The following is a 26,048-nucleotide window of genomic DNA, read 5'->3' as shown; positions in this document are numbered from 1 at the left end:
GTGGGAGCACCTTCACCACACGGACTGCAGCGGTTCAAGGCGGCAGCTCAGCGCCACCTTCTCGAGGCCAATTAGGGATGGGCAATAAATGCTGGCCTTGCCAGCGACGCCCACATTCTGTGAATGAATTAAAAAAAAAGTCAGCTGGATTTTAGAGGCAGCTGAAATTTTGGGGTTTCATTTTCTGAAAGGACCCTTTCTCTTGTAGGAAGAAATTGACCATGTGATCCTGGTGGGAGGAGCAACACGAGTTCCCAAAGTGCAGGAGGCCCTGCTGAAAGCTGTTGGAAAGTAAGTTCTGTTTTCCTGTTATTTGATCCGGTGTTGTCTCAGATTCCAGCCTTGACCTCACTCCTGGGTTATCCTTCACTGTATATATGAGTAACTTGGACCCCTCGATTAAGGGGTCCTGCTAGATACTGTTCTCTGTAATTGATATATCCGTGTTTGTCACTCATTATAGAATTAGAGTTGCAAACCGTTGTGAAGCTCACAGGTTTATGCTGAAACGGTGAGCTGACACAGGGTGTGACTCACCTCGGGTTGCTTTCCGGCAGGTATATCAGCAGGAAGTGAATGTGTGATTGTGGTCAATCCGATGAGGTGTCATGAGGCCCAAGAAAGATTAGTCTCCAAACAGGGACCTTGTTTTCCCTTTTGAAATGCGTTTTAAGTTGGTTTTGAAGGATCCCGTGCTGTTGGCTCTGTCTCCCGCAAAATGAAGAGCGAGGAGGGTTGCTTAAAACAGGCTGCCTAAAGGAACATAGGGGCAGGAGGAGGCCATTCAGCCCCTCGAGCCTGTTCCACCATTCAGTTAGACCATGGCTGATCTGTATTTTAAATCCATCTACCCGCCTTGGTTCCATATCCCTTGATACCCTTACCATACAAATACCCATCAATCTCAGTCTTAAACATTTCAATTGACCCCAGCATCCACAGCCTTTTGGGGGAGAGCGTTCCAGATTCCCATTACCTGTTGAATGAAAAAGTGTTTCCTGATTTCACTCCTAACTGGCCTGGTTATAATTAAGATTGTGCTTTTTTCCAAACTCCCCACTAGAGGAAATAGGATAGATAGAGAAAAACTGTCAACTTTTTAATCACCTTCAACACCCCCATTAGATCACCTCTTAATCTCCTCCCCTTATAACAGCCGAGTATTGCATTGCAGCCCCATCGTGATGCCGGGTCGAGGACTCATACCTACCGTCCTACACATGAAAACTTCCTGATCTTCGTGGTGTTACTGTGGGAAGTGCTGAATACTCCCTAGAGATTGGGATAGGGATGATGCATGGCTTGGGGAGACCAAAGTAAGGGGGTAAACCTTCAAAGGGAATGCTTCTCCCAATGGATAGCTGGAATTCAACAACAACAACTTGTATTTATATAGCACCTTTAACATAGTAAAACATCCCAAGGCACTGCACAGGAGTATTATAAGACAAAAAATTTGACACTGAGCCACATAAGGCCTGCACATTGTTTATTTCAAAAGGAAACTGGAGGAGGTGGATGTTGCTGTAAACTTTTACCATCGGTGCAGAATGTTCACTGCCGGCTCTTCCGTTTTCTCTTGTCTTTCTCGGTTAACTGGATTTATTTCCTTTTTGCAGGAAGGAGTTGGGAAAGAATATAAATGCTGATGAGGCAGCATCGATGGGAGCCGTGTATCAGGCTGCTGCTCTCAGCAAAGCCTTCAAAGTCAAACCCTTCCTCATCCGTGATGCAGCCCTGTACCCCATTCAGGTAAAGTTTATACTGTGGCTGTGTGCGCTTCCACAGGAGCATGTGCCAAACACCCAGTCGCTGAGGATTACCCTTCAGACTGGAAGCTGTCTGTTAGCTCATCTCGACTCGCACAGTACTGGGGGGTTATAATTGGTCTGGGCCATCGAGGGGAAAAGTCAGGCAGGGTTCCTGCTCCTGATCTCTGTCCAGTGCCACCTGCTGCAAAGTGCACATGTGGACATAGTGAGCACAGGAAGTGGCTGTGATAGCATCTGTGGTAAAACATCTTGATACTTAGTGTCTGGGTTGCAGATAGAAATCACAGCACAGGAAGTGGCCATTCAGCCCATCGTGCCAGTGCTTATGGCTATGCAGAGCTAACTCTATGAAGGGCCATTTGGGAGAGATACTGGAGTGTCCTGGTGTCTGTGGATCTGTATCCCAACAAGGGAAAAGCAGACAATTGGAAGGAAATAAGTAGACTATGCTGCAGAGGCATTGATAGGGTAAATGGGTTCGCTGCTTTGCTTCCCAGCCCCATCCCACCAGAGTAGTGGAGAAATCTTGTCTCCCCGATATTTCAGAAAACAAAGATACAGGAATTTGCTTTGCAACAGCATCTGTCGAAGGGCTGGACTGGGGTCCCACGGCCCAGCAGTGTACTCTTACTCGCCAGCAGCTTCTGCTTGCTTGCTTAATGTTTTGTGTGTTCTGCCTTGGTAGGTTGAATTTACAAGGTCGATTGAAGAGGATGGTGTGAAAAGCATTAAACACAACAAGCGTGTGCTGTTCCAGAGAATGTCCCCGTATCCCCAGCGCAAAGTCATCACCTTCAACCGCTACACCGATGACTTTGAGTTCTTTGTGAATTATGGGGATATGAGCTTCCTCAGTGAGAATGGCCTCAGGTACTGGGACTGGGAGGGGAGGAGTCAGCGGATGGCTGGTCAATGGCAGTGCTTGACTTTGAGTTGTACAATGTCTTCTCACAGAATGTGCCAGCACAGCAACGTTCGGACAATCGAACCACTTGGTCTAATCCCACTCTCCCGCTTCCTCCCCTACCCTTCAACATTCCCAGTATTCAAGCAACTACCTGATTATTTTTTAAGAGTGGTTTCTGCTTCAACATCCACAGAAAACTCCACATTCTAACTAAAGAAATATTCCATAATCTCCTTTCTGGTTCTGTCAAATATTTCTCAAGTGCCTCACATACCTTGAGTACATCGTACTTCAAATATAATGAGTTCCAGTTGGTTATGTAGGCAAATTGTGGCAGTTATTTTGCAGCCAGCAGGATCCCAAAAGCGAAGCGATGAATGACTGCTGTGTTTCTCGTGCTGTTGGTGCTCTGCTCAATATTTCTCCCTCAACCATGAGAATTTTCTGCTCCGCTTTTGGCCGTGCCATAGGATCTTTACATCCACTGAAATTGATAGAATGGACCTTGGTTTAATATCTCGCCTGAAGGGCGGTGCCTCCCAGTGCTGTACTGAGGTGCTGATCCAAGCTGCCGCTTTGTAAACACTCGTTGCTGAGACGTATGATGTTTCACACTAAGAGCAACTTGTAGTCTTGGGCTGTACTGAGATGAGGGTAACATGTCCTGCAGGTGACCTGTTCCCATTCTCTGCCTATGCTGCCAGGAGACGTGTGAAAAAGCAGCTTATGTTGAGTTTCTGCGTAGGGAAATTTGGGACCAGATTTAATCCCGAGTGCGGCGTTGCTGTTTGCATTCTTCTAAATACAAACTCTTCCCGTAGTTTGCAGTGAGATGTTTGCCAAGCATCCTGAATGTGTGGCTGGTTTCACCCATGATGCAGTTATCCAGCAATGCACAAACTGAGCTGTGGATAATCATGCTTGTATTGACCTCTAACTCTCTTTTCCCTCCAGTATCTTTGGATCTTTGAACTTGACCACGGTTCGATTAAGTGGAGTTGGTTCGAGCTTCCAGAAGCATTCGGATATCGAGTCTAGAGGCATTAAGGCCCATTTTAACATGGATGAAAGTGGAATACTAGCACTGGACAGAGTGAGTGTGCCTGAGCTTCTGTTCAGCTATTGCATCTCCCTCTTTCACCCACCCAAGCGGGGAGGGTGGCCTCTGCAGTGGATTAACCCACAATTCCTGTCCATCTCCTGGATTATGCAGTCAGCTGATCCGGGGCGTGGTCGGGGTGTAAGACTCGGAGAAAAAGTGATAACTCGGGTGAATCAGTTACATTCTGTGTAGTTGCCTGTGAAAGTCTGGCAAACCATCTCTAGCAATTTTCCAGGTAACTACAGAGGTATGGCTAAAAATCGTCAATTAGCAAATACAACAATTAACAAGTGCAACCGCAGTTAAGTTCCCTGTTTGGCTTCTGAGATAAAGTGGTCAGCACCTTTTCTTCTCTTTCCCCACCCCGTTTTCCCCCTGCCTATCCAGAAGGGTCTGCCCCTCGCTGGGGGAGAGCTGCTGCTGCTGGTTGCTCTCCACTATCTCCCAAAGTGACCATTCTTCACCTGCTGCGCTCGCCCAGTATCACTCGGCATCACAGTCAAGCACGATCCTCTCGCCGATACCCAAACACACGCACTTCCTAGCCTGAGTTGCTGGGAAGCGGTCAGGAGCAGCAACCCAGGCCATCTGATTTTATTTTTTTGCTCCCTGGCTGGGATCCTGAGGACGTTGCTGTGTCCTTATTGCCCAGCTGGGATTACCCAACTTGGGATGTTTCTTTCACTTCTGTCAGCATTGTCCAGTAGAAGTTGCTGACCAGCCACAGGTGAGGCTACAATGACACTGTTGTAGCCACATGCACCAATTTAATAGTAAATGCCTTGCATACACTCAATTCAGGTAAATGGTCTCCATGTGTATATTTACTTAACACACCTCTACTGCCATTCAGTAACCAAGGAAGTGAAGCACTTGCAACCATCGAATCAACACTCGCACACTCTGCTTTTAATTTTTGCCATTTTACCAACCAATGTATAATAAGGTTAATGTTCACACACACACACTATGAATGAGTATTGAGGTTGCAGGCGTAACGACAGTGTCGATTACTCACTTTCTATTTAATCAGAAGTGCAATTGGCTACATGTGGCTGGCGGTGAACGTATTGCAGAGCACTCGCTTACACCATTTAAAAGAAAATAAATCCCGTCAGATTGACCTTTGTTTGAATTTTGTTGCCTCCTTGTGGTGTAGGTGGAAGCTGTGTTTGAGAAGGTGCAGGATGGTGAACCTGAGGAAGAGTCGACCCTGACCAGTGAGTATTGTGGCTTTAGTATCAGCGACACTCCTGACCGGTGAGTAGGTTACCGTCTACTTCGGATGGTGCGCTGCTGAACGAAGGCTCCTGTTTTATAATCTGAAAAGTTGAATTTTTTTAATTTTTGGAAACATCGTTTTCTTTCTGCGGTGGCTGGAGGTTTTCTCCAGATTTCTGCTGGACTCTGATTGTGAGCAGTCCGACTCCCTGTTACCCGCACACTGTGGGGCTGTTGTGGCCGTAGGCCTGCTTCCTGTCACTCTGCAGAGCTTGATTCCCAATGTGTCACTCTAATGGTACCCTCAGCTCTTTTTAAAAGCACCATTTGTTGGTGTGGTTATGCCATATATATTTGGTTATGGTGCAGAAATAGCAACCCAGGGTTTAAATCCCACAGCGTGTAGTGAATCAGGTCATTTGTGGCCGGCACCAGAAAATTGACCGCGGAGTTGCCGGCTTGTTGTAAAAATCCAACCAGTTCACCAATGCCCTTCAGGGAAGGGAGCCTGCCGTCCTTGCCCAGTCTGGCTTACACGTGTCTCAGTCCCACACTACATGCTAGATTCTTTGTGCTGTCTGAAGTAGCCTAGCAAGCCTCTCAGCTCTGTAAACAAACCATTGCTATGAAGTTTGAAGAGGACTTATCACCAATCAGGCCGACTAGACATGGGAATAAATGTGGCTTTGCCGTCATTGCCCACATCCTGAGAACAAAGCAGTCTCCACTTACTATGTTGAAGAAGAACTTGCCCACGACTAACCTGGAACCTTCAGGCTTGGTTCTGCTCTCCCTCTTTATTGTGTTTCCTCCCAACAGCTCAGTTATTCAGTGAGTGGTTGAACCATGAACACCAGGGGATTGCAGGTTTGATCCTTGATATGTACAGGTTTAGCTCGTCTCCAATGAGGTGATGTTCCTAAACTAGGGTGAGAATCTCGGCCAGGGGTCGTGCTTTGGGTTCCAGTGTCCTCCGCTGGTGATTGTGGGCATTCGGCCAGGCCCAGGTTGGGTTTGGCTGTTCTGTGCTCCAAGGTTGAAAGGCCTGCCAGTACTCGCTGTCCACGGCCACTTGTGTGAGGGACCCAGAGGGCAGCCGGGGCCTGTGGAACTGTACCGCAGCAGGGAGTCACAGGGAGGGTGTGGCAGGGTGCACGTGTTGCAGTTTATTTGTAAAGAGCTTTGTTTTTAAAAAAAATTAACTTAACCTGCTATTGGGTAAAGGCCTTGTTTCCGGTGCAGTGTTTTGCAGTTTCTCATAGTCTGATCTCCTCTGCAGAGCTTGGGAACACCATTTCTAGTTTATTTGGAGGTGGGAGCTCCGAAACAGATGGCAAGGAGAACTTGACTGAATCTGTGCAGGTACGTGTACTCCCGCTCTGGTCTCCAACCTTGTGTAGCTCTCCTGGTGGGTAAAGACACAGTCATACAGACCAGAAGAGCTCTAGTTTGATTTCCGGTCTGTGCTTCCATCTGGTCTCAGCTGAGAAGTGGTTCGAGGCTAAGAAAGGATGTGACAAAAAAAATCAGCATCCCCTGATCACTATCCAGTGACCTCTGCTGGACAGTGTGGACGTGGAGTTAGGGCTGTATCAACGCTGGCTGTGATGGCCCGCTGACGCTCACTGTCAAGGCTCGCACATGAAGGCACTGGAGCATTACTGGTATCCGTGGACCTGTACATCAGTAAGACTTGGTGTCTGTAGGTGGAGAGAAAGATGGCAAAATAAATGATTGCATTAAGGCTGCACGGTAACCAGGTACCTTTCTGCGCAGTCAGGAAAGTGGTGCCTTGATCTCGTCATCCAGTCATCGGATAAGCCCCATGTTTTGGCCTTTCCTGTATTATTGCACGCTGTGTTGTGGAACACGCACACGCTGCTGTGACACATGATGTTGGTCCGAATGGTGCAATTTCTTCAGGAGGACACGGTGTTTATGGCACAGGAGGGAAGGTGAGGTGGCTGCATGCTGCTGTAAGTCATTCGCTGGCCAGCAGTCCCTGTTGAGACGGGACAGTGTCTGTGTTTCTGTTTGAATGCTCTGTCTGCAGAGTTCAGCCCCGTGTATTCAACCAGCTGGTTACTGAGTGGTGGACAGTCACTGGAAGATGAGCAGTCCAGGTGACCCCCCCCCCTCTTGACTGTCGGTGGAAGCTGGAAGAATGTCTTGCTGCTGCTGAAATTCTTTTATTTTTCCCATTGTTGGCAGGATGAAGAGGAGTCCCCGAGTAAAAGTGAGAAGGACGATCAGGAAGAACCAGAGACCCCGAAAGAGAGAGAAACTCCCACTGAGCAGGAGAACGGCAAGCCCGAGCAGCAAGGCAAGGCTGAATCCGACGGAGAGAAAGCAGACCAGGCTGAAGCAGGAGAGGACCAGGCCAAATCTGAGAAGCCTGAAACTCCGGTATGGGGACGCTCCGCTGGGTGACCTGCGAGGCGAATATTGTTTCTGTGATTAGCTTTCCTGTAGACGCCAGGTCATTGTTGGGATGCGTGGGTGCAGAGTGCCCTCGGGTACCTCCCCCAAACAGCCATTCTACACGTGTGAGCTGAGGCAGAGTGTCTCGGCAGGCTATTCATGGGAGGCATCGCAGCCAAGCCCGAGCCTATTCTCGTTTGTCCAGATGTGAATTTTTCGGCAGAGCAGCTGGATGGGAGCAGGCTGTCTCTTAACCTCACCACCCAGCCCGGCGATGCTGAAACCAACTGCAGTGCCTGTGTGTTGCCTAGGCTTAGATGCTCTTTATTTAATGAGTGCTGGGAGTTAATTCCTGTTGACTGGGTTTTGAAATGTACTTGCAGTGTTAGCTCTGGAGTTGGTGTTTTGCTGTAAATGTGTCGCTGATTTGGGTTTTACTTTGTTTTTGTGCAGGATAAGAAAGTCGAGAATGGGAAGGAGGAGGCGAAAGATCCAGAAATGAATAAAACGGAGGAGGTTAAGAAGCCAAAGGGACCCAAGAAGGTGAAAATTAGTGAGGAGGTGACTGTCGAATTGGAAATCCAGGACCTGCCAGATCTGTCGCAAGAGGAAATGAGCCAATCACAAAAAAAGTAAGGGCAGCTCGTTAAACGGCTCTGAAATCCCCTCCGCCTCCGAGTGAGGCAGAGAAAACATGAAGATTAGCGGAAACATAATTTACAACCGTACAGACTTTACTGAGTGACGCATGTTTTCAATACTTTTCCCAGCCGGGTAATGGAAAGACAAGTGTCATAAGGTTTAGATTAGCTATGGAAAAGGACAGGGAGCAATCTCGAATAAAAATGTTTAACTGGGGGAAGGCCAATTTCATTGGGATGAGAACGGATCTGGCCCGGGTAAACTGGAATTAAAGATTGGCAGGCAAAACTCTAATGGAACAATGGGCTGCTTTTAAAGAGGAAATAGTTCAGGTACAGTTGAGGTACATTCCCACTAGGGGGAAAGGCAGGGCAACTAAAGTCAGGGCTCCCTAGATGACGAAACAGATAGAGAATGTGATGAAGCAGAAAAAGAGTGTGTATGACAGATGTCAGGTTGCAAATACACCTGAGAATCAGGCTATATATAGAAAGGTCAGAGGAGAAGTGAAAAAGTAAGATGAGCAAAGAGAGGGTATGAGAATAGAATGGCAGCCAACATAAAAGGTAATCCAAAAGTCTGCTATAGGCATATAAATAGTAAAAGGGTAGTAAGAGGAGGGTGGGGCTGATTAGGGACCAAAAAGGAGACTTATGTATGGAGGCAGAGGTATGATTGAGGTACTAAACGAGTACTTTGCATCTGTCTTCACCAAGGAAGAAGATGCTTCACATTCTACCCAATATAAACTTGAGGTGATCAAAACTCTGCTGCCCGTGTCCTAACTCGCACCAAGTCCCGTTCACCCATCACCCCTGTGCTCGCTGACCTACATTGGCTCCCGGTTAAGCAATGCCTCGATTTCAAAATTCTCATCCTTGTTTTCAAATCCCTCCATGGCCTCGCGCCTCTCTATCTCTGTAACCTCCTTCAGCACCACAATCCCCCCCCCCCCCCCCCCCCCCCCGAGATATCGGCGCTCCTCTAATTCTGGCCTCTTGAGCATCCCTAATTATAATCACTCCACCATTGGCAGCCATGCCTTCAGCTGCCTAGGCCCTAAGCTCTGGAATTCCCTGCCTAAACCCCTCCACCTCTCTACCTCTCTTTCCACCTTTAAGACGCTCCTTAAAACCTACCTCTTTGACCAAGCTTTTGGTCACCTGCCCTAATTTCTCCTTATGTGGCTCGGTGTCAAATTTGTTGTCTTAATACTCCTGTGAAGCACCTTGGGACGTTTTACTACGTTAAAGGTGCTATATAAATACGCGTTGTTGATGCTGCCATAGACACAGTGAAGGAGGAGGTAGTGGAGACACTTGATAGGATAAAAATTGATAAAGAGCAGGTATCAGAAAGGCTGGCTGTACTTAAAGTAGATAAATCACCAGGAGCAGATGCATCCTAGGATGTTGAGGGAGGAAATCACGGAGATACTGGCCATAATATTCCAATCCTCCTTGGATACGAGGGTGGTGCCAGAGGACTGGAGAATTGCAAATGTTACACCATTGTTAACATCGGTAATGGGGAAGCTTTTAGAAACAGTAATCGGACAAAATTAACAGTCACTTGGATAGGTGTGGATTAATTAAAGAAAGCCGCACGGATTTGTTAAAGGCAAATCATGTTTAATTAACTTGATTGTGTTCTTTGATGAGGTAACAGAGAGGGTTGATGAGGGTAATGCAGTTGACGTGGTGTAAATGGATTTCCAAAAGGTGTTCGAGTACTGCATAATAGGCTTGTCCGCAAAGTTGAAGCCCATGGAATAAAAGGGACAGTGGCAACATGGATACGGAATTGGCTAGGTGACGGGAAACAAAGAGTAGTGGTGAACGGTTGTTTTTCGGACTGGAGGAAGGTATACTGTGGTGTTCCCCAGGGGTCGGTTCTAGTACCACTGCTTTTCTTGATATATATTAATGACTTGGACTTGGGTGTACAGGGCACAATTTCAAAATTTGCAGATGGCACAAAACTTAGAAGTATAGCGAACAGTGAGGAGAGTGATAGACTTCAGGAAGACATAGACAGGCTGGTGAAATGGGCGGACATGTGGCAGGTGAAATTTAATGCAGAAGTGTGAAGTGATATGTTTTGGTAGAAGGAATGAGGAGAGGACATATAAACTAAATAGTACGATCCTAAAGTGGGTGCACGAGCAGAGAGACCTGGGGGTATATGTGCACAAATCGTTGAAGGTGGCAGGGCAGGTTGAGAAAGCAGTTAAATAGGCTTACAGGATCCTGGGCTTCATGAATAGAGGCATAGAGTACAAAAGTGTGGAAATTATGAACCACCTGTATAAAACACTGGTTCGGCCCCAACTGGAGTACTGTGTCCAATTCTGGGCACCGCACTTTAGGATGTGAAGGCCTTTGAGAAAGTGCAGAAAAGATTTACGAGAATGAGGGACTTCAATTACGTTGCTAGACTGGAGAAGCTGGGGTTGTTCTCCTTGGAGCGGAGAAGATTGAGAGGAGATTTGATAGAGGTGTTCAAAATCATGAGGGGCCTGGACAGTAGGTAGAGAGAAACTGTTCCCATTGGCAGAAGGATCGAGAACCAGAGGACACAGGTTTAAGGTGATTGGCAAAAGAACCAAAGGCGATGTTACACAGCGAGTGGTTAGGATCGGGAATGCACTGCCGGAAAGGGTGGTGGAGGCAGACTCAATCGTGGCTTTCAAAAGGGAATTGGATAAGTATCTGAAGGAAAGAAATTTGCAGGGCTGCGGGGGAGTGGGCCGCCTTCTGTGCTGTAACCATTCTATGATTCTAAACACTGGAATTACTCGGAATACAATTAGATTCCATGATGGGAGAGGTGCTGCACCAGAGGCTGGGGTTTTAGTGGGACTTGCTGTAACCTGTCATCATTTGAGGGGAGTCCAGCCCTAGCCACAGTTACAGATACTGCACCAGTAGACCCCCAACCCAGTGCAAGCTTCAGCCATTTTGACACTTCCTGATTCCTTTTCCTTTTGCAGTCCCTCACTGCTCCTGTGTTTCCATCTAGGCTTCAGGACCTTACAGATCGGGACCTCCAAAAACATGAGCGTGAAAAAGTGGCCAATTCATTGGAGGCTTTCATCTTTGAAACACAGGTAAGCTATCCCGTCACTCGTAATCCTGACCAATTACTGATGGTCATGTGAAGTGTCCAAGATACCCACCAGGACCGACCTCTGACGGCAAGCGGTGCGGGGCATTGAATCTCAACTCCTGATGAACTCCGCAGTTTTGGGGATGGGCTGTTTTATTAGCTTTGTTGGAAGGTGTACTCTGTAACTCGGTACAGTAACTCTGCTGCCAAGCGCAAGATCTACGCAACAGGGACGGCACTGGAGTGTGATTTGTGTGAAGCACATTGGGATGGTTGAGAGTTATGCTGTTCTCTCCTGCTATAGACCTCAGTGCCAACGCACAGTGAGGTTGGTGCAGTTGTATTGCGAGACTGGGGCCATGAGTCTCTGGGGCCACAGTTACACCTGGTCTTGTGCAGTGACCGCTGTCAAAGCCTTTGTGTTCCAGAGCATTTCACAGGGATCCAGTGAACTTCAGCATTGCAATCTGATCCCTTAAAAGAGTAATTTCTTCTGCAAGAGTATTTTCCCTGCTGGTTGTACGTGGGTTGGAACTTGTTTTAAAATTGTAGAGGTGTGGGTTGCTAATGGGTGTGTTATGCTTTCTGCTTTCTATAGGTGCTTTAAAGATGTTTGATGCTGGGCTACGGAGTGTAGTTATCAGCAATCTTGAGAGGCAGTCTGGTTGAAAGTGTTAAGGCTAGAGTACGAACAAATGTCTTGATACCGTGTCTCAATGTGAACCTTTTTTAAATAACCGATATTTTGAGTAATGTCTCTGTATTTATGATAACACATGTCCTTGTAACAGTTAGACCATGTTGTATGGAAAGAGGATGTGTAATTTAAGGGCGTGCTGGAAAAGAGAAAATTGATAACTATATATTTAACATAATTCAGCCGCCATGTTAACTGACATCCCGTGGTCACTATTGTGTAAGGACGGCAGTTAGATTCTTGTAAACTAGTTCTCTATACAAGGTGCACATAGCCACCATATTGTTAGAACAGACTCGAGACGTGACTGCAGTGAATTCCAGAGTGGTAACTAACCTTTATTTGACCTTGTAACCCTTTGTTTGACTTTATGTAGGGTAGTGCTAATCTGTATTTTAGTATTAAGTCATTAAAGGCAATTTGTTGCTGTGAGCTTCGTTATGAGGTAGGGAACTGTATAATTCCCATTGTTAAAGTAACGTTATTTATTTGTCAGCTGTGGCTCCGTGGGTAGCACGCTCTTGCCTCGGAGTCAGAGGTTGTGGGGTCAAGTCCCACTTCAGAGACTAGAGCACAAACAAAAATCTAGGCTGACACTCCACTGCTGCACTGTCACAGGTGCCGTCTTTCAGATGAGACTTTAAACCGAGACCCTGTCTGCCCCCTCGGGTGGATGTAAAAGATTCCATGGCACTATTGCGAAGAAGAGCAGGGGAGTTCTCCCCGGTGTCCTGGGGCCAATATTTATCCCTCAATTAACATAAAAAATAAACAGATTATCTGGTTGTTATCTTATTGCTGTTTGTGGGAGCTTGCTCTGTGCAAAATGCCTGCTGCATTTCCTACATTACAACAGTGACTACACTTCAAAAGTACTTCATTGGCTGTGAAGCGCTTTGGGACGTCCTGAGGTTGTGAAAGGTGCTTTTTAATTACAAGTCTGTCTTTCTATTTTAATCTGCTGGCTGAAGATAAATGTCTGCTTGAGGTGTGATGGGAATGGTATTTTGGGAGGGGGGTGTGCCTGACGCAGCGGGTTTAACAGGTGGTCAGCGTACCTGTGCTGCTTCATGCCTCCGTCCCCGCACTGAGGAGTTCCAAGCTAGCTCTGACGTTTGAGCAGAGGCCAGGTACATTCTGCGGAGGGAAAGTATTCGGAGGCTACCCCTTTTTTTTTTTCTTTGAGGTTTAGGTTATTCTGTGTCTGGATTTACTTTCTAAGCCTGCAGTTGCTAACCTTCGCTGCTGTTCCCCAGGACAAGCTGCACCAGGATGAGTATCAGGCAGTCTCGACACAAGATGAACGGGACCAGATCTCCGCTAAACTCAGCGAGGTCTCCAACTGGTTGGACGAGGATGGATATGCTGCCACCACCAAGGTTTGAACTTGTTTTATTTGGCTGCTGTTTGTATTCTAGCACTTGGGGGAGATAACTGGTCCAGCAGCAGATCATACATCATCGGTATGCACTGTATGGAAAACAATAGATTGGGTGAGTATGAGCCTGGAATCTAATCCAGCGCTTTATACAAAACAGATACCAGGGAGTGAGTTGTTTGGTGTCTTGCTTATTCTGGCAGGGTGGCAATATCGCTGATGCTGGGTTCCAGGTGTGACCTTGTTAAGTTTAACTGCATTGGAGGCAGTTCAGAGACGATTCACTCGGTTAATTCCAGAGATGAGGGGGTTGATTTATGCGGAAAGGTTGAGCAGGCTGGGCATATACTCATTGGAGTTTAGGAGAATGAGGGGTGATCTTATTGAAACATATAAGATCCGGGAAGGCGCCGAACACCTCGAGTCTCTTCGCCGGGAGCAAGCGGAAGCCCAGTGCAAGGAACGCATGTCAACCCAAGCACCCCACCCACCGTCTGCCCCACCTGTGACAGAGACTGTAGGTCCCGCATTGGACTCATCAGTCACCTGAGAATTCATTTTTAATGTGGAAGCAAGTCATCCTCGGTCCCGAGGGACTGCCTAAGAAGAAGAGAAGAAGAAGATACTGAGGGGGCTCGACAAGGTAGATGCAGAGGGTGTTTCCCCTCGTGGGGAAATCTAGAACTCGGGCATAGTTTCAGAATAAAGGGTCACCCTTTCAGAACTGAGATGAGGAGGAATTTCTTCTCTCAGAGGGTCGTAAATCTGTGGAATTCTCTGCCCCAGAGAGCTGTGGAGGCTGGGTCATTAAATACATTTAAAGTGGAGATCGACAGATTTTTGCAAGATAAGGGAGTGAAGGGTTATGGGGAGCGGGCAGGGAAGTGGCTTTGAGCCCGAGATCAGCCATGATCTTATTGAATGGCGGAGCGGGCTCGAGGGGCCAAGTGGCCTATTCCTGCTCCTATTCTTATGTAACACCTCCACTGTAGCCTTGCTACAGGAGCCAAACACTGCGATACATTCCGTATTGTGTACATTCTGTTGCATGTTGGTGGGATGTACCAAGCAAAGCCAGTGAGATGTACTTTTGTGTGTTTAGGAACTGAAAACGAAGCTCTCTGAGCTACGGAAGCTGTGCAAGGAGCTCTTCTTCAAAGTAGAAGAGAGGAGGAAGTGGCCGGATCGTCTGGCTGCACTGAACAGTATGCTCAATCACTCCGCCATCTTCCTCGAGTAAGTATCCCGGTGGAGCTGAGAAATTCATCCTGGGAGGAGTTTTATAAATCATTTCTCTGCTCCTTAAGGCCGTGATTGGCACTGGAGTGTGGTTCCATGGGCACTGGCCGTGATTGGCACTGGGGGATGATTCCATGGGCACTGGCAGTGATTGGCACTGGGGGATGATTCTATCGGCACTGGTACCCTTCGAACCTGACTCCCAAATGGTCTATGTCGGTGGACTATTAAGTCTGAGGCGGAGATCAATTGTACTTCAGTCCAATTCTGTTTTCACTTGTCGTCCACGTAGGGGCCACCAGATCAGCAGGGTCCCTGGTTTATTTATTCCCACCCCAGTGGTGCTGAGGTCGATTGTCGTGCCCTGGCTCACTTGGCACAGACCAAGGATTGTACCGGGGACCTCCCTGCTCAGCTACTCCCGGGATAAACTCTAGAATCAAAATGTTTAAAGCTTGGAAGTAACCATGGTTGCCAGGACCTACTCTCATGGACGGGGAGATGGGAAGGTTCCTCGCCGCGTTTCTTACTGTCTGTTGTGTTTGTGACTTCAGGGGAGCGAGACTCATTCCAGAAGCTGAGCAGATTTTCACGGAGGTGGAGTTAAACACACTGGAAAAGGTCATCACCGAGACAACGGTAAGTAGGAGTGAATCAGACTGTCACTGAGGACAACGCTATTAAACAGGGTTAAAGCTGACTTGAGTTTTGCAAACTAAGCCTTATGATAGTTTATTCAATCCTTTCCTATCCAGCGGCAGGGATAGAGAGCAAGGATTTTATGGGGGGTGGTATTAATTCAATTGCTAATGTTTTATTGCGGAGGTGTTGCCTGCAGTCTTGGCATTGTTGACTCGACCTCGGAGTCTGAATCTAATTTTTCAGCTGACCTCGTGTGGGGTCCTGAGGGTCTCCTTACCTAAGGAAGGATATATTTGCCTTAGAGGGGGTGTAACAAAGGTTCACTCGATTGATTCCTGGGAATGAGGATGAGAGGGCTGTCCTATGAGGAGAGATTGAGTAGATTGGGCCGATACTCTCTGGAGTTTAGAAGAATGAGAGGTGATCTCATTGAAATGTATAAAATGCTTAGACGGCTTGACAGGGTAGATGCTGAGTGGATGTTTCCCCTCAGGATAAGGGGTCGGCCATTTAAGACTGAGATGAGGGGAAATTTCTTCACTCAGAGGGTTGTGAATCTTTGGAATTCTCCACTCCAGAGGGCTGTGGAGGCTCAGTCGTTGAGTAGATTCAAGGCTGAGGTCGCTAGTATTTTGGGTACTAAGGGAATCGAGGATATGGGGATCGGGCGGGAAAGTGGAGTTGAGGTCGAAGATCAGCCATAATCATTTTGAATGGTGGAGCAGGCTCGAGGGGCCGTTTGGCCGACGACTCCTATTTCTTAGCATATGTAAGAGGGGTTAATTTGTGCTAAATCATCTGGTGGGGGATGAGGTGAAGGAGGGAATGTTGAACTAAGGAAGCTGCACAGCTTGAACCCACTGCTTGGGGCTCTGCCCCTCCCCTCCCCACTCCCAAATGGCCTAGTGAGTGAATTTACTGTCCCGTGTGTGACTGAGCTGATCTCTAGATCTGCTGAGCAGGCTGATCTCAGTCAAGATGGTGGGGGGAGGGGGTGAGCTACAGTGACCCCGGGGGGGGGAGGAAGAGCAATAACGTCAGCCTGGCTTTTGGTTCCTTGTTTGGTGACCTCTGCTGCTAAATATGCCTCTGGATACCGGGTGAGCAGACTCTGTCTCTATCTGATGCCCTCCATGACCATGAGCTGTCTGTTCACGCAAGAGGAATGGCCACCTGAATGAGGCACGAGTCCAGTATCTGGAACTGGACCCCGGCGTGCGATATCAAAACTGTCTGTATCTGAAACCGTACACCAGTGTGAGCTATCGGGGACCAATTGGTATCTGTGGCAGTGGGGTACCCAGGGGTGTCCAGGCGGGACACCCAGGAATATTCTGCGGTTAAGTTATATTTAATGTATTCGTTCGTGTTTCAGACATGGAAAAACACGACTGTGGGGGAGCAGAATAAGCTGCCGTCTACAGACAAACCCGTCCTGCTCTCCAAGGACATCGAGGCAAAGCTGACTCTCCTGGATCGAGAAGTCAAATACCTACTCAACAAAGCAAAGTTTGCGAAACCCAAGCCCCGGAAGGAGAACACAACACAAGAAGCCAAAAACATGACCCAGGAGGACACGAATGCAACAGCTGCTGATAGCGAACGAGTTATACCTCCTGAGAAAGACACGGGAGGAGAGACAGGTGAGCTCATTGCAAAGTGGGACAGGGGGGCACTATTACCACGGATGTAACTGAGGAGTTGCAGTGTCTGGCAGGACTGGTGGGTCGAGCCCTTGATCGGGGTCTCCATGGCTTGTATGGGTGTGTACCATGGGCGGGGGGGGGTGGTGGGGTGAGGGCCATATGTGAAGTTTAAACCCATTAATTCAGGAGAGGAGGGGACCTGTACCCCAGTGAGAGTCAGCACCTTCAGGAGAGGAGGGGACCTGTACCCCAGTGAGAGTCAGCACCTTCAGGAGAAGCGGGGGCCCGTGCCCCAGTGAGAGTCAGCACCTTCAGGAGAGGAGGGGACCCGTACCCCAGTGAGAGTCAGCACCTTCAGGAGAGGAGGGGGCCCGTACCCCAGTGTGAGTCAGCACCTTCAGGAGAGGAAGGGACCCGTACCCCAGTGAGAGTCAGCACCTTCAGGAGAGGAGGGGGCCCGTACCCCAGTGTGAGTCAGCACCTTCAGGAGAGGAAGGGACCCGTACCCCAGTGAGAGTCCGCACCTTCATGAGAGGAGGGAACCCGTACCCCAGTGAGAGTCCGCACCTTCAGGAGAGGAGGGAACCCGTACCCCAGTGAGAGTCCGCACCTTCAGGAGAGGAGGGAACGAAAAATAATGCTCTGTCGGTTTGTTACGTATACTTGGAGTTTTCTTTTTGCACAGGCTGCACGTCCTGTTGGGCAGTGATGGATCACTAACGGGAATATTTCCTCCCGACAGAGACTAAGGAAGAGGTGAAACCCGAAGAGGCTCCACCTACAGAAAGCGAAACTAAGAGAAGCAACACCGAGGATGGTGAGGCTAAGATATCAGATCCAGTAGAGTTAGAGGCCAGTAAAGGTGAGGAGCTCTGAGTACGTATGACTATACATATGGTTGGCTTTGGAAATAAAACCTCTACTGGAAACTTTCCCTTCGTGTGGGGAAAAAAGTTTTGCTCTTGTTTTCTGCAGCAATGACTTTACAAGGAGGCCATTCGGCCCATTGTGCCTGTGCCGGCTCTTTGAGCGAGCTCTCCAATTAGTCCCACTCCCTGCTCTTTCCCCAGAGCTCAGCAAATGTTTCTTTTTCAATTCGCTAAGTTATATTGACTCTGCTTCCACCAGCCTTTCAGGCAGCACATTCCAGATCACAGCAGCTCGCTGTGTTTAAAGAAAAAGTTTCCTTATGTCGCCCTTTTGCCAATCACCTTAAATCTGTGTCCTCTGGTTACTGACCCTCCTGCCACTGGAAACAGTTTCTTGTTTACTCCATCAAAACCGTTCATAATTTTGAACATCTCTATCAAATCTCCTCTTAACCTTTTCTGCTCGAAGGAGACCGACCCCAGCTTTCTCAGTCTCTCCACGTAACTGGAGTCCCTCATCCCTGGGACCATTCTGGTAAATCTCCTCTGCATCCTCGTTTTTGTTTAAAAAATAAATAAATCAATGTTTCACTGTATTTTGCTCCTTGCAATAGTTTCTGTATTTAACAAAGATTGTTGTTCTTCCAGGTACAGCTGAGAAGAAGCTCGCAAGCAAGCCAGACAAACACCCTCCGGATGAATTGTAACCCCTCCAGGGTCCAGCACCACCTCTATTTATATGACATTACTTTTTACGTAATGGACCACTTTGCCATAATTTAACAGAACGAGGATATGTGATTTGGAGCAGAGGTGTACATTTCCTTTTTTTTTTTAAAAACTGGATTTCCCTGTGACTGACCTTGTTGGAGAGTTGTACTTGTAAACCCAGGTACCGTTGAAACCGCCATTAGTGACCAGCAGGAGGCAGTGTTTGCAGGAAGGATGTTGATGTTCAAAGGGATTTAAAAACTTCCTGACTCACTGGAAGCCAAGTGTATTTGTTTTTGTTCCTGTCGCTTCTACCCTCCCTTGTTTTTTTAAAATGAATGGTTGAGTGAATTTATTGCACTGAATTGAAGTATGTTAATTTTGCTTTAAATTGTCAGCTCGGGGGGGGGGGGGGGGGGGGGGGGGAAGTTGCATCCATTAAATCAAAAATTAACAGCCCTGGAGCCCATTCCAGAGCTGGGCACACAGCTTTAAAAATAAGTTGGCAGGGTCTGTGAGCTATGGTGGGGAGGGGAGATCACCTCATTATACAGGGGAGCCTCCTGCCTCACGGTACAGCTATCCGCTACATGCACAGAATGTGTAAAGGTGAATGTAGAGCAAGTTTCCTCTTTTTTTTTCTCTCGTATACCTGGCTTGATGTTTGGAGCCTAGTGACCCAGGCTGCTGCAAGCCTGCCTTCATAACCAACCAGCAGGTGTGGTGCTCCCCATCCTAACATTCTCCTGACTCCCCTAATGAAATGCGGGGAGAGGGAGCATCCACTGACAGCTCAGTTCGAAGCAGGGTTTTTCTGGTGCTGAGCAGTCGCGGTCATGCGGCACTACTTCCTGAGGAAACTCTTGCAACATGGACGGACTAGAAACACCAAATTAATCCAGAATGGTGGTGGGCAACTCTGTGAATTCGCTGACACTCCACACTGCAGCCTTGTTGGGCAAAGGGCTCGGGGCAAACTCAGCTTCAAGTGTTTGTCCTCTGACCCTTGCTGTCGGATCCTGTCTGATGTCGTGAGTCCGCTGTTTCCCTAAAATGCCCACTGACGCTCTGATTCTAACTCCAGTTTGTGTTGTGTGGTGCAGTCAGGCTTCAGAATCGATCCAGCGCTTCGATCATTGGGCCACCCGTCCAGCTCTGTGCACTGGCACACCCGTCCTTGATGAAGTTTAAAAAAAAATATATAACTTGGCTTAAAAATGTGGGCTAAAACCACGCCTGCAAACTCTGGCTGTGCTGTGCCTGGGGGTGTGTGGGGGGGGGGGGGCAGCGGGGTCTGTAGGGTACTGCACCCCGTGTTGCCTGCAAGAAATCACAGGCTGGAATGCGTTCAGGAATATTACATGGCAAGATGATTTTGACATTGCTTAAGCTTCATTCTATGGTGAAGCCCTTTGTGACATTCTCCAGTGTATGTGCTGCTCCATAGGTGACACACTGGCCCTCGAATTATCCATTCTGCTTGTTGCACACTTCAATTTTGTTTCTTAAAATGTGTTAGAACAGTGGAGCCCTGAAGGCACTTGCTCGCTCTCTGATGTTGAGAAGCTGCTGCTCTGAGGCCACTGCCAGAGGTGTGATTTCAGAGCTGGCTGTCTCTAGTATCTTGAGCCGGCGTTAACCACTCGACATCCGTTGGGTATTAAATGTGACTGTAGAGGGGTTCGATTTCTCCCAAATTTACTCTCGGCTTGGATTCCTGCCTCATGCCGGCCGATAGCAGTAACCAACTGGGTGGCGGTGCATAAAATTGCTGCTTCTGGTCTGCAATCTGTGGTGTGTGTTTGTATTTAATGACAATAGTTTAGTTTGATTTTTGAGTGTCCACTCCCAGGGCCAAGCATTGAACCTGTGACTGACATTAAAACCCGAGGGGAAAATTCACCTGAACTGGGCCTTGGCTTGCTGTCAAACCCTGTCCAACACCTATTTATTATTCTGCAGGGGAGTGCTTTCCTTTAAATTGCATCTAGTTTGCTGAAGACGAGAGTGAATGGAGACTGGTTTCTAGTTTAATTATAGGGAAACCTGTCCGACCGACTCAAAATACCAGGGTGTCTCTGTCTCCACTTTCACCCTCCAACTCCAGTCTCCTTTTCCAAAGGTGATGGCTCGAGAGCTAATCTCACCAGATGCACAGATGATCACTACAGTGGTTTGGACTGTACTTGAACTTACTGAAGGTCAGTGCCTCAGTACTGTTTGTGTTGTAGGTTACATTATTCCGAGTGGGATTTTCCCCCTACTGTTGGAGGTTTTTTGAATGTATAATTTCAAAAAATAAAATATAAAATAAAATTTCTTCTGATACTGCGCTCAGCCCAGCAGCTGCCGTGAGGTATAAGTGAGCGTAGGGAATCGGTATGAAATTGGGACCAGGTTTATTCTTGTTTCTAGTCAATGGTCATTGACCAATGTCTCAAGTCCAGACTGAATTAGGGGCCATTTCTGTCCAAGCTCTCAAACAGCCAGATTCACCAAGACTCCATCATGTCCCTACAAGTTACGTTTATCTGAAGTGTTGTTCCCTCTCCAATAAAATGTTTTTATTTTTCTGAATTTGTCAGTGGCTGACTGCACACTCTGCCATCTGTCATAACTGAGCTCTGAAGACGTGTGCCGTAAGTGAGACTGCACACTGCTCTCTGATCTCGGGCCATTACTGGGTCCCACGTTCTTCCAGTGTGGCACCTTGTCCTCCTGGCCCTCTCACAAGATGCTGTCAGACCTGTATCCCATCTCCCTGTACCCACACTGAGACCATGCCAGGTAATGCTAGCTCATGCGTCTGCCGTATTGGGGCTGCGTTACTTCTGCAGGCAGTGTGTCTCAGCCGTGGAGGAGTCTGTCTGGTTGGGAATTTTCCCAGTTAAAATGACTAAATCACTCTTATACCTAATCAGTACCTGCTGTTAAATGGGCTTCTGTATTGCAGCGAAAGCCTCCTTGAACCTCCTGTTCTGGGTTTGATTTACCGCTTGCCTAGTTGGTGAAATTGGTTTCTTAAATTTTCATTAAAATGAGGAAGGATGAACTGTATATCTTTTTTATGGCAATGAATGCCTCATCTACCACCCTGGCAGTGAGTGGTTTTATAACACAGTGCTGTTGCACACAGCACCCCTAATTGCAGAGTAATGGGCTCTTGCTCCGATGTGACCTTTTGCTTTTCATTCTCTGCCTGTACATGTGAACATAGCTCAATCCTAATGGAAGATAGGCTTGACCAGGAGGCTGAGACCAAGCAAGGGACTTGTCTGTGTGGATTAGCCTCCATCTGATAGACAGGTAAACACGGCCGCCTATGTCACCTGTCCAAGAACAACCTAGTCTTCTTTCTCTCTGTCCTCCATTACAGCATCAAACTATCTCTTGACTAATTCTGGGTCTTTGCTTTCTGTCCCTGGCCTGGAGTTGATCCCAAGTTTTGATCGCTGGTGCAACCCCTCTGCTCCACCAGCAGCAGTACAGGCTGGCGGCTGTCCTGGTGACTCATGCATCGTATCGCGTGAATGTAAATAGTTTGTCCTAAGAAGTTTGGGGGGGGGGGGGAGAATATTGCTGCTTTCCAAACCAGCTCTGCCATGCAAGGTGGGGAAACAGGCAGAGCAGGGAGGTCACCTTCTCCCGCCACAGGGTAGCAGGTTCCTCTATTGAAGGGGTTGTAACGTTGAGGACTCCCACTGCCAAACAACCTAGCTGGAGAAGGGGTTACTTAGATTATTTATGTAAACTCAGACTAAGTTAACAGGAATATTCCACCTCCAGTCCATTGGGAAGCCTGACCTGGGTCATGTTATTAAAATTCTAGTTGATTTTATAAAAATACTCATTTTCCTGGTGTTTTTCAAGAGTTGCTTATAACTGTTCCAGATCTCTCGGCTCACCGTTTGCTCAGACCTTTGGGTCTGACGATTGCATAAACAAACCTCTGCAGGGGACGGTTTTAATGACTGTGTCGGTTAGGAGGCAGAGGCTACAGGGCAGAGCGAGACATCTTTTCGGTTTAACATTTTTTGCTGGCAATATTTTGAAAGCGCCCCGAGGCCCAGGGGTCTCTGGATGAATTGAAGACGAGGCTGATTTCATAGACGACCTTTATTCATTTATGCCACGTTACCAAGCGTTGGACAACAGAAGATGACCGACACACTGATTGTAATTGTATTTTGTCCAGTGAGAGGCCGAGCAATTTAAATACAGAGCTTTTGTAAAATACTTGGAGTGTGTGCAATTATTTTGAGGTTTTTTGAATGTGGCCACAATTTAGGGTGGTGGGAGGGTGGTGGTGGTATGGGCTCAATCAGCATTACTGCATTCAAAATCTCCGTTGCAGTACAGAGCAATGGTTTCAGATCTGCCTGGGTCACTAACATCTAGTGCGAGTTACACTGGAGGCCTGGGTTCCACTTGGTCTGCACACTATGGTCAACAACAACAGCTTGGGGGGAAATTCGGTTGCTTTCTGCCTACCGTTAGCGCCTTAAGAGGGCGCTAATGGGGTGCAAAGCAACTAGTGCCCAGGCACGGCGATGTTTGCGCCGCTCGCAAAATTGACCAGAAATTTTGCAGCGGCGCGACACACTACCGCCGCGATATCCTGCACCCACAGAGCGTGACGTTAGTCGAGCGTGCAACGCCCCGGTAGCGCTCCGGATCGGATATTGAGTGGCGCCCCCTGCCTTTCCGCCTGCCGCTAGCAACGACAGGTTCAGGGGAGCATTTTGCAGCAACACTTGGACGACGTTCAGGCTTGGGCTGATAAATGGCGAGTAACATTCGCGCCACACAAGTGCCAGGCAATGACTATCTCCAACAAACGAGAATCTAACCACCGCCCCTTGACATTCAACGGCATTACCGTCACCAACTCCCCCACCATCAACATCCTGGGGACACCATTGACCAGAAACTTAACTGGACTAGCCACATCAATACTCTGGCTACAAAAGCAGGTCTGAGGCTGGGTATTCTGCGGCGAGTGTCTCACCTCCTGACTCCCCACCATCTACAAGGCACAAGTAAGGAGTGTGATGGAATACTCTCCACTTGCCTGGATGAGTGCAGCTCCAACAACACTCAAGAAGCTCGACACCATCCAGGACAGAGCAGCCCGCTTGATTGGCACCCCATCCACCACCTTAAACATTCACTCCCTCCACCACCGGCGTACCGTGGCTGCAGTGTGTACCATCTGCAAGATGCACTGCAGCAACTCGCCAAGGCTTCTTCGGCAGCACCTCCCAAACCCGCGAGCTCTCCACCTAGAAGGACAAGGGCAACAGGCGCATGGGAACACCACCACCTCCAAGTTCCCCTCCAAGTCACACACCATCCTGACCTGGAAATATATCGCCGTTCCTTCATCGTCACTGGGTCTAAATCCTGGAACTCCCTAACAGCACTGTGGGAGCACCTTCACCACACGGACTGCAGCGGTTCAAGAAGGCGGCTCACCACCACCTTCTCGAGAGCAATTAGGGATGGACAATAAATGCTGGCCTTGCCAGCGATGCTCACATCCCAGGAATGAATTTTTAAAAATTCGAAACCTGTAGGTTGAGAGTTCAAATCCTACCATGGTAAGTCATGAAATTGAATTCAATAAAATTTGTGGGCTCTCGCTGGGAAAATATGACCACACAAACTGCCAGACTGTCGTAAAAACACAATGTCTTTCAGGGAAGGGAAGGCCCATTGTGTCCGCGCCGGCTAATAAAGTGCTATCCGGCCTAATCCCACTTTCCAGCTCTTGGTCCGTAGCCCTGTCGGTTACGGCACTTCAAAAACATATCCAAGTGCATTTTAAATGTGATGAGGGTTTCTGCCTCTACCACCCTTTCAGCCAGTGAGTTCCAGACCCCCACCACCCTCTGGGTGAAAAAAGTTCTCCTCAACTCCCCTCTAATCCTTCTACCAATGACTTTAAATCTATGCCCCCTGGTTATTGACCTCTGCTAAGGGGAATAGGTCCTTCCTATCCACTCTATCTAGGCCCCTCACAATTTTATCCACCTCTATTAAGTCTCCTCAGCCTCCTTTGTTCCAAAGAAAACAACTCCAGCCTATCCAATCTTTCCTCATAGTTAAAATTCTCCAGTCCTGGCAACATCCTCATAATGCCTTTTAAGTGAACACTTAGCTGCAAAAACAATCGAACACCCAGAACCAACTCCTCGTGGCCACAGCCTGAAAACCAAATAAAATATATATTTTACCTTGTTTACCAAAATATTTTGTCGGTGAAAGCTATGATGATACAGGGGATCTTTATCTCCATCCACGAGGGCAGATGGAGTAACTCTCCTTCCTCGACTTTCTCTGCTTCTTGCCACCCTTTGCTGGTGCTTTATTCACAGTTTTCTTGAAGCCCTTCTTGGGAGCTGGTTTCTCCTCGGGCATTTTCAAACTCAATTTGGGACACAGAAATTCAGTTTGCGAATTTCAATTCAGTTTTAACAAGTTCTCGAAATATAAAGCTGGGATCAGTAACAGTGACCATGAAGCTGTCGGATTCTTGTAAAAACCCAACTAGTTTACTAATGTCCTTTAGGGAAGGAAACTTGCCGTCCTTACCCGGTCTAGACGTATATGTGACTCCTGTCCCACACCAAGGTAGATGACTCTTAACTGCCCTCTTGGTCAGCCAGCGGCTCAGTGGGTAACACTCTCACCTCTGAGTCAGAAGGTTATGGGTTCAATCCCCACTCCAGAGACTTGAGCACAAAATCTAAGCTGACACTCCCAGTGCAGTACTGGGGGAGTGCTGCACGGTTGGAGGTGCCGTCTTTTGGATGGGACGTTAAAACAAGGCCCCAACTGTCCTCTCAGGTGGACATAAAAGATCCCATAGCACTATTTTGAAGAGAAGGGGAGTTATCCCCAGTGTCCTGGCCAATATTTATCCCTCAATCAATATCACTAAAACAGATTATCTGGTCATTATCACATTGCTGTTTGTGGGAGCTTGCTGTGCGCAAATTTACTGCCGCGTTTCCTACATTACAACAGTGACTCCACTTCAAAAAGAACTTCATTGGCTGTAAAGCGCTTTGAGACATCTGGTGGTTGTGAAAGGCGCTATAGAAATGCAAGTTTTTCTTTGGGAACAGTAGCCTAGTGGTTATGTTACTGGATTAGTAAGCCAGAGGCCTGGACTAATGTTCCGGAGATGTGAGTTCAAATCAACCACGGCAGCTCGGGAATTTAAATTCAATTAATGGAATAAAAAGCTAGTGTCAGTAATAGTGAGCATGAAACTACCGGATTGTCGTAAAAACTCGTCTGGTTCACTAATGTCCTTACCTGGTCTGGTCTATATGTGACTCCAGACCCACATGAATGTGGTTAGAACATAAGAATTAGGAGCAGGTCATACGGCCTCTCGAGCCTGCTCCGCCATTCAATAAGATCATGGCTGATCATCGACCTCAACTCCACTTTCCCGTCCGATCTCCATATCCCTCGATTCCCCTAGACGTGGTTGACTCTCAACTACCCTCTGAAATGGCCGAGCGAGACACTCGGTTGTACCAAACCCCGACAACAGGGACGGCAGCAGCTGCAGAAGGCGGCTCAATACCACCTCCGCGGGGCACCGAAGGACGGGAAATAAATGCCGGCGATGCCCACATCCTGGGAATCAATGATAAAAAATCACTCTCTGCCACTTAGA

General features: G+C 47.8%; 1 protein-coding gene across 2 annotated transcripts in view; it reads left to right on the top strand.

Annotated features, from left to right (window-relative positions):
* Window positions 1-18,710, top strand: part of hyou1 (hypoxia up-regulated 1) — a 28,052-nt gene extending 9,342 nt beyond the window's left edge. The window contains exons 10-24 of one of the 2 annotated variants that reach the window (XM_085967681.1): window positions 209-291; window positions 1,620-1,752; window positions 2,458-2,642; window positions 3,634-3,772; window positions 4,941-5,001; window positions 6,282-6,364; window positions 7,214-7,408; window positions 7,877-8,055; window positions 11,087-11,174; window positions 13,127-13,249; window positions 14,351-14,484; window positions 15,042-15,126; window positions 16,505-16,772; window positions 17,518-17,651; window positions 18,293-18,710. In XM_085967681.1, the coding sequence (XP_085823807.1) occupies window positions 209-291; window positions 1,620-1,752; window positions 2,458-2,642; window positions 3,634-3,772; window positions 4,941-5,001; window positions 6,282-6,364; window positions 7,214-7,408; window positions 7,877-8,055; window positions 11,087-11,174; window positions 13,127-13,249; window positions 14,351-14,484; window positions 15,042-15,126; window positions 16,505-16,772; window positions 17,518-17,651 (1,890 nt within the window). In that variant the 3' untranslated portion in view covers window positions 18,293-18,710. The remainder of the gene's footprint in view (window positions 1-208; window positions 292-1,619; window positions 1,753-2,457; window positions 2,643-3,633; window positions 3,773-4,940; window positions 5,002-6,281; window positions 6,365-7,213; window positions 7,409-7,876; window positions 8,056-11,086; window positions 11,175-13,126; window positions 13,250-14,350; window positions 14,485-15,041; window positions 15,127-16,504; window positions 16,773-17,517; window positions 17,652-18,292) is intronic. The other variant, XM_085967680.1, reaches the window with a different exon arrangement.
* Window positions 18,711-26,048: the final 7,338 nt, after the last annotated feature.

Source organism: Somniosus microcephalus, chromosome 26, assembly GCF_052327205.1.
Source record: "Somniosus microcephalus isolate GS21.2 chromosome 26, FLI_Smic_1.0, whole genome shotgun sequence".
NCBI lineage: Eukaryota > Metazoa > Chordata > Chondrichthyes > Squaliformes > Somniosidae > Somniosus > Somniosus microcephalus.
This window is presented reverse-complemented; position numbering and strand designations above follow the sequence as displayed.